The following is a 14,097-nucleotide window of genomic DNA, read 5'->3' on the forward strand; positions in this document are numbered from 1 at the left end:
TTCCTGGTCTTGAGTAGTCGACTTGTTTTTGCGGTTCAAAAGTTGACGATCCATTGTCACGTTTATTACAGTGTTGTGTACTAATAGATTATGGTAGATTAAATGCCTTATTTCTCGTTAAAGGTGCTCTCTTCGGTGGAATGGCAGGCGGTGCTGCTATGAGGCACGGCAGACGCCGGGTCCTGTCCCTCGCCGCGGCGCCGTGTAGTCTGTCATGGCTGCTAACAGTACTGGCGACGTCAGTACGAATGATGTGCATCACTGCTTTCCTGGGAGGGTTCTGCTGCTCCATCCTCACCATGCTGTCTCAGGTATTTTTTTTTTTTTTTTTTTCAGATACAAGTTAGCCCTTGACTGCAATCTCACCTGGTGGTAAGTGATGATGCAGTCTAAGATGACAGCGGGCTTACCTGGAAGGGGTATGGCAGTTTTTATTAAACCCATACCCCTTTGGTTTCTACACGGCATCGTACCGGAACGCTAAATCGCTTGGCGGCACGGCTTTGCCGGTACGGTGGTAACTAGCCACGGCCGAAGCCTCCCACCAGACCAGACCAGAAATTTAGAAATTATAAAATTCCAAACCCCTGCCAGGAATCGAACCCGGGACCTCCCACTATTAAGACCACAGCGCTCACCACTGCGCCAGGGAGGTCGTCAAAAAGGTATGAGCTGATCTATCTCTCTCTTTATTACTCGGTATCGTAACCAAGAAAAAATTAACTCGAATTTAGAATTTCGCCGTAGTTATGTACCCCTAACAATGTTTTCAGTATCCCTACATCACACAATGCATTTTATTTTATATTCCCTAGAATTCAGTGGAATGTTCTAAAAAGCTGTTAGTGGACAGCTCGGAGCGAATAAAGGCCCTTGTTCCACACGGCTTATTGTGCTCGGCCGTAAAATACAGAATTCACTCATAGTTTTTTCAGAGTTTCATCTCTGCCTCATTTATACACCTACTAGCTAATGCCCGCGAATACGTCCGCATGGATTTAGGTTTTTAAAAATTTCCGTGGCAACCATCGATATAAATGACAAGATATGCCCAAGCGAACAAAATTTTTCACGGTTTTGGAACCAAATAAATCGGCGCCGTTTGAAATCCAGACGTCACTGAGGTTGCATTGAGTGCTAAAGCACCAATGAGTCGGTGCCATTTTGTTTGTTCAATGGCCCTGTCTATACGAACTAATATATTAGTCAATGGATTTGCCTAAAATATTAATTGCCAGTAAAAACTTTTTATGGTAATCCAAAGATTATTTATTGTATACAGGCAAGGCAGCCTCACTGGTTCAAAGTAATTTAAGAGGCTTGTTGAGTCTGATGAGTTTTCTTGTGTTGCGCTCAGGCCTCGGCACAAAGTTGCTAATCTGATTAGAGGAAGTTATACCTACTTTGTCTACCTTCCGTGATAATAAACTTTTAGAGGCGAAAATGAGAAAGTTTGGTAGGCACGTAATATTAGGTATGAAGTTGGCTTTATTAAGTAGTTTTTATTTTTTTTAATAAAGAATATTAGCCATGTTAAATGACTAATATTCCCCTTTCCTCTCCAACTAAGCGTCAAGCTTGTGCTAGGAGTAGGTACGACAATAGTGCAATGGGCGGGGTTTGAACCGTCGACCTTTCGGTTTTCAGTCCACTCCTTTACCGGTTGAGCTATTGAGGCTCTAAAAGTTTGATAAGCAGAGTACCGTGGATAGGAGCTGAAATGTTAAAAAAATATAGAAATACTGCATATATAAGTCTCATATTATAATATTTATAAAATTTTGTCTATACCTACTTACAATAAAACTGTAACTGTTAAATTTTTAATTTAATGTGCAGAAATAAATGAATGTACTCGAAGGTAGATATTTGTCTCAAAGAACCCAAGCACGTAGGTACTTGAAGCTTCGACTTGGTATTTGTAACAATATACTTATTCAGGAAAATTAATATTTTATTTAGGTTTTCGGTTAAAATGAAGAAATACGTATTTCAAGATTTTTCAAAATTCCACCCCTATACCAATTTTCGAAAACTTCACTTTAGCGAAACCGGGTACAGTCAGTTAGTCCTCCACAGTCTACACATTTAATAAATAGATTTTGATGGATCAATGATGCACATAAACTGTACAGGTAAGTATATAGGAAAACAGAATAATATTTATTTATTTATTTATTTTTATTTTTCATGTACCAAAATTGTACTTACAAAGTAATAATAAATTAAGTTACATTGGAAATGCTTATCTCTAAACAGAGATTTCTTCTAGCTTCCCATTCAAGGTTCATAATAATTGTATGATAATAATATCAAGCATCAACATTGTTTTTAAATTCCAGGTTTACATCAGCGAAATCTCAGTGCCGGACATCCGCGGCTGCCTGAGTGCCGTGTTGAAGATCGTGGGCCATCTCGGCGTCCTGTTCAGCTTCACCATCGGCGCCTACCTCGACTGGCAGCAACTAGCGCTCTGCATATCCGCCGCTCCTCTCCTTCTCTTCTGCACAGTCCTGTACATACCAGAAACGCCGAGCTATCTCGTGCTGATAGGAAAAGACGAAGAAGCGTATAAAAGCCTCCTCTGGCTTCGTGGACCAAACTCAGATGTTGCTCAAGAACTAGCTACGATAAGAACCAATGTTTTAGCGAGCAAAAACTTTAGTCAACGACAGAGTCAAATGTCTAGCAGTCAACTTATAAACTCGTTTGATGTGAGAACGGCTAATCGTCTTTTGGGTCCGATTTTGGTGACTTGTGGTTTGATGATGTTTCAGCGGTTTTCAGGTGCTCACGCGTTTTCCTTCTACGCTGTACCAATTTTTAGGAAAACTTTCGGTGGAATGAATCCTCACGGAGCAGCTATAGCTGTGTCTTTTGTTCAATTGCTCGCATCCTGTTTGTCAGGTTTGCTGATTGATACGGTCGGTCGTCTTCCATTGCTCATTGTGAGCTCTGTCCTGATGTCGATGGCGTTAGCTGGGTTTGGAAGCTACGCATACTACGAGGAAGTGCATAGGAATCAGAGGATACAAAACGTTATGTTCCATCAAACGGTCGGACAGAATGACTGGATTCCTTTACTCTGCGTCCTAGTTTTTACGATTGCGTTTTCTTTGGGTATGAGTCCGATTTCTTGGCTGCTTATTGGGGAACTGTTTCCACTGGAGTACAGGGCGTTTGGGAGTGCAATGGCAACTGCCTTTAGCTACCTGTGCGCGTTTGTAGGTGTCAAGACATTTGTGGATTTCCAACAAGCGCTAGGGTTGCACGGAGCGTTTTGGCTGTACGCTTCTATAAGTGTGGGGGGATTGTGTTTCGTCGTGTGTTGTGTCCCGGAGACGAAAGGAAGGGATTTGGATGAAATGGACCCAAACTATGTTCAAAGTCTGTCGCCCAAGAGGTAAATCAATTTAGACGGACGTTGTATGTACTTGGAAATTTACCATACATTTAAAAAACCTTTAAAAAATAACATTATTTACAGCCGCACTCAGAGTCGCTTAATCGTTACTTAAGGCATTCCTTATCCATACTAATACTAATTCATGCCTTAAGGTGACGCAGGACGCTCGACCAAACCTATTTGCTTTTCACTTGACATTGTATGAGAAAGGTGAGAGGCACGATGATTTTCAGCGAAATCAAGGGTTTAAGAAAAGTATTTTTGAGAAAAAACTACTGAGTTTATGTTTGCAAAGTATAGTTATTTCAACTAATGAATAAATAAACTATGTCTAATGTTAAATTTCTTTAGAATTTTCATACTCCTAATCTTACTTATTTACGCCCAAAGTTGTCATAAATTTAGTGTTAAAATATGAATCTCTTGAGGCTCGTAACTTTAAAATCAATATTATTTTCAATGTTTGATATATCAATAAACCTAGATAATGACGAGATAAATCGACTTAATACTTAGTTTTGAGCGTGCAATATCAAATAATGTAGTAATTACCCTCCTACGTTTGTATGAAGAAAGCTCCGTCCTGAGCCCTCTTAAGTAACGATTAGGCGACTCTGAGGTCGGCCGTAACGCGGTGTCCTGCGTGAGTGACAAATACTACGCGACGCGACGCTGCGAACGCGACGAACGCGATCAACTCAACGGCATACCGTGCTACGCATTACGTCGCGTCGTCGTGTCGCGTCGCGTCGCGTAGTATTCGTCGCTCACGCAAGACACCAGTACCCGTAGTACAAGATTTTACGTCTCACCAAACCAAACCAAATTCGAGAGTCGAAATACTTCCGCGTTACAGTAAACTGGATCTTAAATGCCTTGTTTTAAAGCTCAAGTTTGTCTACACTTCTACAGCCAGCGCTCCAAGCGGAAACATTGCGAAATTAAAATCAGTGGCATTGAATATTTGACTTCAATTCAAGGCTGCTTAGGTCCATTTTACTGTAACGCGGAAGTATTTCGACTCTCGAATTTGGTTTCGTTTGGTGAGACGTAAAATCTTGTACTACGGGTACTGGTAAGTGTCGATGTTTTTAAAAATATGTCGGCAATTTTAACTAATAGAAAAAATATGCCGATATAAAAAATCGAATACAAATCCCAAAACTGATAGTGTTATATTATTTTCTTTCATTAAGGTACCTATATAGATTACTATATTTATTGTTTCATATTGTATTTCCAAGTAGAACATCGTCATAACGTATATAAGCGTTGGGAGGAACAAAGTACTATCGAATCCACCGTAAAACATTGGCTGTGCTTATTAAATTTAACGGACGAAAAATAACCACAAATATTAAGTGGGCCCTCTTTACCTTAGTTGTTTAAGTACCTATCATAATCAATAAATAATACCTCTTTGCATATCCTAAAAACCATATCTTGAATCATTATTTTTATCACTGAACTTTGACATTTTCGTAATCATTATGACCATCTCCTGACTTCTAATTAATCCATTTCAATAGAAATTAAAATTAAAAACTTGTTTATTATTAACGAAAATAAAGAAGGAAAATTTCAAGTTTATTCTGACGAGTACCCGTAGTATAAGATTTTACGTCTCACCAAACGTTGCTAGAATTCGAGAGTCGAAACACTTCGGCGTTATAATAAACTGGATCTTAAATGCCTTGTTTTAAAGCTCAAGTTTGTCTACATATCTACAGCCAGCGCTCCAAGCGGAAACGTTGCGAAATTAAAATCAGGGGCATTGAATTTTTGACTTCAATTCAAGGCTCTTTAGGTCCATTTTACTTTGATGTTATTGTGTTTCGATTCTCAAATGACATGGTTCCTCGTATTTATGGCCCATTACCTCAATTCAGTCTTCATATTAATAACTAGTAAAATTAGAATTTCTTATTTTCGAAATCAAAAATGTAACAATATTATGACAACTGAAATTAATCACGGTAAAATTAATGTTTTTGGTTGTGATTTCTATGGAAATAAAGAAACGATAAATACTGATGGTAGTGTCGGTGTAGCTTTCTTTTCTATTCCTATCCTATGCCTAGTCTTCATATTCTCAGATTATTATACAGGGTGTAACCAGAACGCTAGCAAAAACTTAGTGTTATTGTTATACTATCTGAACACAATCCAATACCAAAAACCATTTGCCTCTTTTTGTAATATAGTTTTAGTGATTTAGGATTTTTCAATCCCGCAATGTATAGCGTTCAAAACTGGTGTCAATGCCCCACCTACGACTCGGAATGGCCTACATACGCAACGTTCGTTGTTCTCTAGCGTCAGTCAGATGTTTTATTTGCAATATATCGTGAACTTTTACTAAATACAGGATATTTTTTTCGTCTATTTTTGTGGTATCATATCACTTATCAGTAATCATCAGTACCTACTATCATATTATGTCTTCGTTTTTGCCAGCGTTTTGGTTACACCCTGTATTTTGATAAGAGCTGAAGATGATTCATAGCATTGGCATTATTTTCAAGAGGGGTTTATTCAGCGAGGAGTTAACCAAATGGTATGTGGGTTTATTCATAGTAAGCTCCAAAATATTCCTATAGTCCGGAACAGGTCGAGATGGCAATCGGGGTATGAAGTGGGGGGACGCCCCGCACACCCGCACGTCACCCGCGCTATCCCGCACCGGGTTAGCATGGAGGTATTTCCTACTACATAATTACAACCCGGGTATCTTTAAAACAAGAGTTAATAGGCATTTTCTAGGTAAACGCGTCCCATCTCAGGCCTCATCATCACTTTCCATCAGGTGTGATTGCGGTCAAGCATTTGTCTATAATGAATTTAAAAAAATGGTTGTGTGGGTGTGCGGGGCGTTCCCTCTCCGAGTGCCATCTCGACCTGTCAAGTACCTACGTATAGAAGCCCCACCATAAGAGGGTGTCAGAAAGTAAATGAATATAGTGAACATTCATGTTTATTTGTTCAAGTGTAGGTATAATCTTTATTTGATATAGCTCGACACAGTACATTTTATATAAAATAATTAATTAAATAAGTAAAATATTGTTTACAAATAAAACATAATATAATATATTTTGAAAGTCATTGAATGACTCGACAGATAATTTTACCGTGTAAGTTTTATTTAACTAATGACCGAATACTGAAACAATTAAGAGCGCTCTTCACTACGCGACTTTTTTTGACATTTTGTATGGATAAAATTTCAAAAATCAGACTCTTAAAACTGAAAAACTGGTTAACAAAACGTTGTAATTACTTACACTTCTGATCAAAACACTTTTTTTGTACTTAATTAAGTTCCGATTTCGTGATTTTGCCCAGTGAATACAAACTTGAATACATTTCCAAGCATAACGGCATATAATTGTGCCAATATTGAGTCCGAAGTTCGTAATTTCAACCACTGAACACTAAATGTGAATTCACTTCCAAACAAAATGGTCTAAAACGGTGTTGAAATTGAGTGCAAAGTTCGTGATTTCGATCAAAACGATACAACTACACTAAAGTTTCAACAGCTTTTGCTGCTGTTATCGCGTAACTACACGCTCTTTAGCATATTCAGTATTCGGTCGCAAAAAACATTTTAACGAGCTTTCCTACCTATAACTTACTATACGACAATAATGTTAAGACAATAATCTAAATTATAGACACATAGACAATAATTAATATTGTACTCTACTATAACTCTAATTTAGATTAGATTGATGCTACTTTTCCAAGAAATATTTAGAATCTTGTAAGCGTTAAGTTTTTTTAAAGTGCCATTATACATACATACATTTACTATAAACCTTATTCGTGACGTGATAAAATGGCCAAAGTTCAAGCGCCTTCAAATAAGTCATTGTAAATTTGAATCTTAAATGCTTGTAAAGATCCTGTAAAGCCTTGTATAAAATATTTTTGACTAAACCTACAACTCTGTTACCTACGAATACTATTATTATGATTTATGACATCTAAGAAAATATAATTATTCTTAATACATTTATTAAGTGGAAATGAATCTTCATGGCAAATGACTTCGTGCTTTTTTGTTGTGAGGTTTCTTTTCTAATTTGCTTTCAACGACTTAAAGTTTACCACAACGACTTATATTTCCAAAGATGCGGAATGTATGAATAATTATATTATGCATTTTGGAGAAAGAACAGTCTTTAATATTCTTCTTATTGCAGACAAGATTCAAATGTAAATGTATTCACTTCTAGCTAATATCTAAAAGTCTTCATCTTTATTTATACAGTCTGTTAACTGTTATCAAACGAATAATGTTACCTTCTATGAACTGTTATACTTGTATCAAAATATGTAGTCTAATTTTATTGTTAGTATTTGGTAAATTTATATCAAAAATATTATGTTTTTCTTCGTTAATATTATATTCTGTGTTTCTAACGTGGTGTGTTCACATATTATATTATGATAATGATATTTATTTTAACCAAACTAAATACTTTACTAAGATACAAATTATTTCATGCATTATTTTTATATATTGAGAGTATCAAACAATTGTTTCAAGAACAATTTTGAAATATTATAATATCCTATTCATAAACAACGATTTCATCAATTTTGCGTGTAGATTGATATTTTATGTTTTAATAATTTTGAATGCTAAGATATGAGTATTGCAATATTTCTATGTTATATTTCTATTAAAATGCTTTGTAATAGAAATAAGGTATCAATTTTATTTTATAACTGTAATTTTTAATTACTTTATCTATTTTTAACATCGAGTCGTGTGTGTAAATGTACCTATATAAAAGTTTAGAATATTATTCAAAAATAAGACGATTATATTAATACTTTAGGCAAATTTTATATTGAATGATTACTTTATGTCCTGGAGATGAGATAAATATTAATTTAAATGAAATAATTTAAACAAATGCATAAAATATATGCAATATGTTAAATTGGTTGTGTCGGGACAAAAGCAAAAATACATTGATTTGCGTACAAAAAATAAAATTATAAAAGGTTTTGTAGAATATTGGTACAAAAATCTGATATAAATGAAATTAATATTTGATTTATAATAATTTATAGCTAATCTGGTATAGAATGCTAAATAACTTCTTTTGAAAATAATATTTTTTACGAGGAGCTAAATTAATAAGGAGGTAAGAGGTAATTTATCAATAACCAAAATGGTGGTGGTGTTAATGTAATCGTCTTACAAATTATAAATGTCCAATTAGAAAGTTGCCTTTATTAGCTTGCGCCTGCCACTGCGGACCTATAATTGTATTAAGTATAATATTATGTGTTATTGTAAATAACTATTGTTAACGAGAAGAAATGAAAAACCACGAAGAGAACACGAATAAAAGTCGAACAGTACATCTTCATATCAAACAAAAAAACAAATTCGATGCTGATTAGGTTTGTCTTAGAATTGTAGTTATAAGCTTTACTCTACATTATTTATAATTTTTATGATAAGGGTACACTTTTTACTACACTTCAAGAAAATTTCTAAATAATTTTAGATACATAATAATTTTACATTTAAAAGTTCAAAAAAATCTGCAATTATTATTGTAAGAACTATTATAAAACTGACAATGCAGATACAAATTTAAATACTTACATATTAAAAGTTGCAGAACTAGCAGGATTTTATATGTATTTAAATTTTTATCTGCATTGTCAGTTTAATAATAATTCCTATGATATTAATTGCAGATATTTCTAACTTTTAAATGTAAAATTATTGTACTTTTTGTCACTATTATTACACTGATATTATTAAAAACAATGATAATATTATAAAATTAATATTAAGAGTATATTTGAAAAAAAAATCAGAACTTCAAATTTTAATTGTGTGGGCTTGGACGATGTGTGAAAAAATGGAAAAACGTAGATTAAAAATTACGTAATTTAGGTTGTATTGTAAATAATAGGAAAATATATCAAGAAGGCCTAGAACCCTGCAGTTTTTACAATAAATTAGAAAAAGTAGAAATGTTTGTATGACAAGTAAAATCACAATCACCGGTAACATATAAACATTAATAGGTTGTGAATTTATACATTTTCTAGATTTTTATATAATAATAATGTATGATAAATTAAAATACTTGCTTGAACATCTTTTAGCCTTGTTCAATTTGCTAACATAAAGTAGGTACAGTTCTTGCAATTCACGAAAGCGAGTGAACTTTACTTGCGGTTACGTCGTTTACATGGGCATTGCGTAAGTGTGCGTGCATGACGAACCAATCAGTCACGAGCAAGCGCTCTCAAACGCACACATAAGTACAGTACCCGTAGTACAAGATATTACGTCTCACCAAACCAAACCAAATTCGAGAGTCGAAATACTTTCGCGTTACAGTAAAATGGACCTAAACAGCCTTGAATTGAAGTCAAATATTCAATGCCACTGATTTTAATTTCGCAATGTTTCCGCTTGGAGCGCTGGCTGTAGAAGTGTAGACAAACTTGAGCTTTAAAACAAGGTATTTAAGATCCAGTTTACTGTAACGCGGAAGTATTTCGACTCTCGAATTTGGTTTGGTTTGGCGAGACGTAAAATCTTGTACTACGGGTACAGTGTACCTTACTTATACCGAAACGACTTAACACAAGCATGAGCCACTCGCCCTCGTGAAATGCAAAAAAAACTATAATAACTAAGATTGTTTTATTATGTTCCTTTCCAACTGATTACAAAACTTAATAAGTAGGATTTTTCGTAGCATTGTGTTTGCTTAAAAATATTAATAAGGCTGGTCTGAATTTAAGGTTATACTTAGTCCGCATTGCATTTTTTCCGTAGAGCGAACGCCAAATTTACCTTTCCAAATATAGAAATATCCATAGAGCCAAATATTATTATTATTAGCCAGTAAGGCTTTATAATCAAGTCTTTATGGTACGGCTTCACTATCGGGATTCGGCACTTGATTTGTTTGGCAGGCGTCAATCCTATCGTTCCGCACATTCGCGCTAACCCAAATATATACTCGTAAGATAATTTTTTTTGTAAATCCCGCGTGAACTCCTTATAAAGAGAGCTATTTGCAGTCACAGAATGTAATGCCTGCCAGCTGGCTGATTTGCCATACTTAATTAAAAATTCGGCAAACGCAAAGCATTCGCCGTATGACGAATAGTGTGGCCAGGTGATTTGCTGAATGCCGAACTATCGTGTTTGCCTGAACTCGAATCATTTGCTGAATCCCGATAGTGGAGCCGTACCATTAGGAGTATTTTGTATTTCACTGTAATTCTGAAAATCTTGATAAACACAAAGTAAAAAAAACCAATATTTATACCTATTGGTTGGTCAAAAGATTTTTAGTTAAATCGGTGCAATCATATTATTTGAATTATATTCTGATTTGAAATAAAAGAAAAATATTTTTTTCAGTACTTACCCCCATAAATTAAATATATTTGTCGTCATCATTTATATTTTTATAAGGGATGATTAAGAGTTATATTTTTATGTCAATTTTTAAGTGATTTCTCGACATTTATTCCCGTAACGGCCGATTAAGAGTTATATTTTTATGTAAACTTTTACGTGAAAATAGTTTTTTCCTACCTACTTTCTTTCAATTAGTGATTAATTTTAAGAAAACTTTTTATTTTTATCAACTATTTGTTATTCACTAAACGTGTCAATGCAAACAAATTTTACTGAAAAATTCATTACAATAAATAGGATAATACATATTTCCCCGGGAGTGCTTTACTTGTTAATTGATAAATTAGCGCTAACGCTTAGGTCGGGGCTCGAGATTTATAGAGGGTACTTTGATTTTGCTCAGACTTAAGTTTAATGATTGTTAAAACGAGATAGCGCAATATCACTGGCATACATCTGTCTTGTTTTAACTGAAAATTCTTCTTCTTCGACGTAACACTCTTGGCAGAGAGGTCGTGGTCATCTCGAAGTGACGTTTTTGGGGTCAGATGTTATACGCCTCACGAGCATTCACCACTTAAGTCTGAACTGAAACCTAAGTCTGAACAAAATCAAAGTTCGCTCTAATGGACCTCGGCATTAGACTTTTAGCCATCGTAATGTGTTAGAAGCGTGCCTGTTTTAGATCTTATTCCAGTTTTTAGATCTAGAAAGTACTTTGCTTTAGTACTAATAAACGAACAAATTTTACATTCTTATGCATAAGTTGTGAACGATATTGTGACTGTAATATAAATCAGGATATTATGAATGGTACTGCCATTTTGTTTTTATGACAGTATAGCTACTTCTACAAAAAAAAATATTGTTATTTGAATAATTAATAATTTAATACTTACTGTATTTTCATTTAGGTAATATTAATTTTGATATTATGATTCTAAACTTAAGTCCTATTTATTTACTAACAATAAAGTTGACGGTAGTGGTAGTAAGGGCGAGATTTATAGAGCGCATTCTGACTTTTATTAAAAAGACTTAAGACAGAGTTAAAACGAGACAGAGCTATAACTCACATAAATCTGTCTCGTTTTAACTCAATCTAAGTCTGAGACTTAGATTGAGTTAAAACGAGACGAAGTCAAAGTGCGCCCTATGGATCTCAGCCTAAGATATGACAGAACTTTAAAATGAATAAAGAACTGCAAACTGCCGAAGTCTGTCCAAGCATATTAAAATAAATGGGACTTTATGTTTTTTTATTATTGGTTATATTAATTTACTTTTTTATTTAGATTTAAGTTTATTTTATAGAATTTGTCACATTATTATTATCAATTATTATATTAATAACACATTATTTATGTACTTACTAAAACTTCAGTTGAATTTTATTTATTTGTAAAGTATATTTTGTTTGAAATTTTTTATATTTATGTACTTAGTTATCTTTTTATGAAAGTAACGAAATATTGTAATAAAAATATCAGGAACAATTTAATATAAGGCAAGTAAAAATTAAGATAGTAACGGCTTTAACTAGCTTAGAGTTTCCTTAAAAGACTTTAGATTGTACAAATGATAAGTGACTTCAGGTCAATATGGTATCCATTTTTTTAAAATAGATAATATTTTTCTTCTTATTAGCGAATGAAATCTATAATATTCAAACTGTAAAAATGCGAATTTGGTCATTATTAATATAATAAATAAAATTGTTGTTTCTATACTTAGATAATAATTGGAGACATTTAAAAAAAATCACATTGATAGGCTCATTGATAGAACCTTTATTAATAACTTAATTTAATTTATAAGTATACGCCTTGATTTTTTTTTTAAATTTTATATTTAAATTTAAATATACCTAATTATATAATTGTGTCAACCGTTAGGTATTATGGTAGGCAATAAACATACCTACCATTTTTAATATGTACAATTTTAATTATTAAAAACTACTTGTTACCTATATTATATATTCGAACTATAATGATCAAATTTTCATTTTCACAAGTTTATGATATTTGAATGCAAAATATATTATAATAATGACAATAAAATAACATAATGTTTTCAGACAATAATCTAAATTAGCTGTCACTATTAATTGAATAACTTCTTCTATATCGGAATGGATTGAACGATTATATTCCTAGATGGTAAATGTACTGCTGATTTGCCTCAATATACGGAAGTCTAGATTGAAAAGTGTTTTATTTAATACACTAGCGACTTCGTCCGCGTGGACTACACAAATTTCAAACCCCTATTTCACTTCCCTTAGGGGTTGAATTTTCAAATATTCTTTCTTAGCAGATGCCTACGTCATAATCTGCATATCAAATTTCAGCGCGATCCGTCCAGTAGTTCGAGCTGTGCGGTAATAGATCAGTCAGTCAGTCACCTTTTCCTTTTATATATTTAGAAGATGAAACAAGTCTAGTAAGCGCTGATAGCCTAGTGATTAAAAACGTGCGTTACTCGGCCTATTCGGGGGACCTAGGATACGATCCCGGACACGCACCTATGTCTTAGCTTAGGGCGAAATCTAATAGAGCGCACACTGACTTTGCTTAGACTTAAGACAGAGTTAAAACGAGACAGAGCTATATATCTCACATAAATCTGTCTCGTTTTAACTCAATCTTAAGTCTGAGCAAAGTCAAAGTGCGCTCTATAGATCTCAGCCTTACTTTTCGGAGTTATTATGCGGTGTACGGTGAAGGAAATCATCGTGTGGAAACCTGCATGCCTGAGAGTTCTCAATAATGTTCTCAAAGGTGTGTGAAGTCCTCCAATCCGTACTAGAATAGTGTGATAGACTATGGCTAAAGCCCTCATTTTGAGTGGAGACTCGTGCTCTGTAGTGGGTCAGTGTTGGGTTGAGATGATGATGGTGATAATGATGATGATAATGAAACAAGTGTGTAATTGAAATTGTTTAATCCCCAACAGGTGACATAGAGACCATGTACTTACAATAAATATTTCATGGTTCCGTAGTAAAACAATTATGAACACTCACAGTTTCGTCCATTTGCCCGTCTATTACGTGACATAACATATTATTTTAAGTCATTAGGGAATAGTTTGTGCAACAATCATTAAATTGTATTGTGGGACCATTTCGTGATTGCCGCACAAACTATTCTGTATGGGCTTTATATTAGATAAAAATTTCAGGAACATTAAACGGCCAAGCCATACTTTTTTTACCAAGATGTTTGTAAGTTACCTATTTGTTATTTATTGTTATACGATCGAGAGT

General features: G+C 34.0%; 1 protein-coding gene across 2 annotated transcripts in view; it reads left to right on the plus strand.

Annotated features, from left to right (window-relative positions):
* Positions 1-13,022, plus strand: part of LOC117983734 (facilitated trehalose transporter Tret1-like) — a 51,218-nt gene extending 38,196 nt beyond the window's left edge. For both annotated transcript variants that reach the window (XM_069499966.1, XM_034970345.2), the window contains exons 4-5: positions 124-311; positions 2,343-13,022. In XM_069499966.1, coding sequence (XP_069356067.1) covers positions 124-311; positions 2,343-3,407 — 1,253 coding nt within the window. In that variant the 3' untranslated portion in view covers positions 3,408-13,022. The remainder of the gene's footprint in view (positions 1-123; positions 312-2,342) is intronic.
* Positions 13,023-14,097: the final 1,075 nt, after the last annotated feature.

The sequence above is a fragment of the Maniola hyperantus genome, chromosome 7 (assembly GCF_902806685.2).
Source record: "Maniola hyperantus chromosome 7, iAphHyp1.2, whole genome shotgun sequence".
Taxonomy (NCBI): Eukaryota; Metazoa; Arthropoda; class Insecta; order Lepidoptera; family Nymphalidae; genus Maniola; species Maniola hyperantus.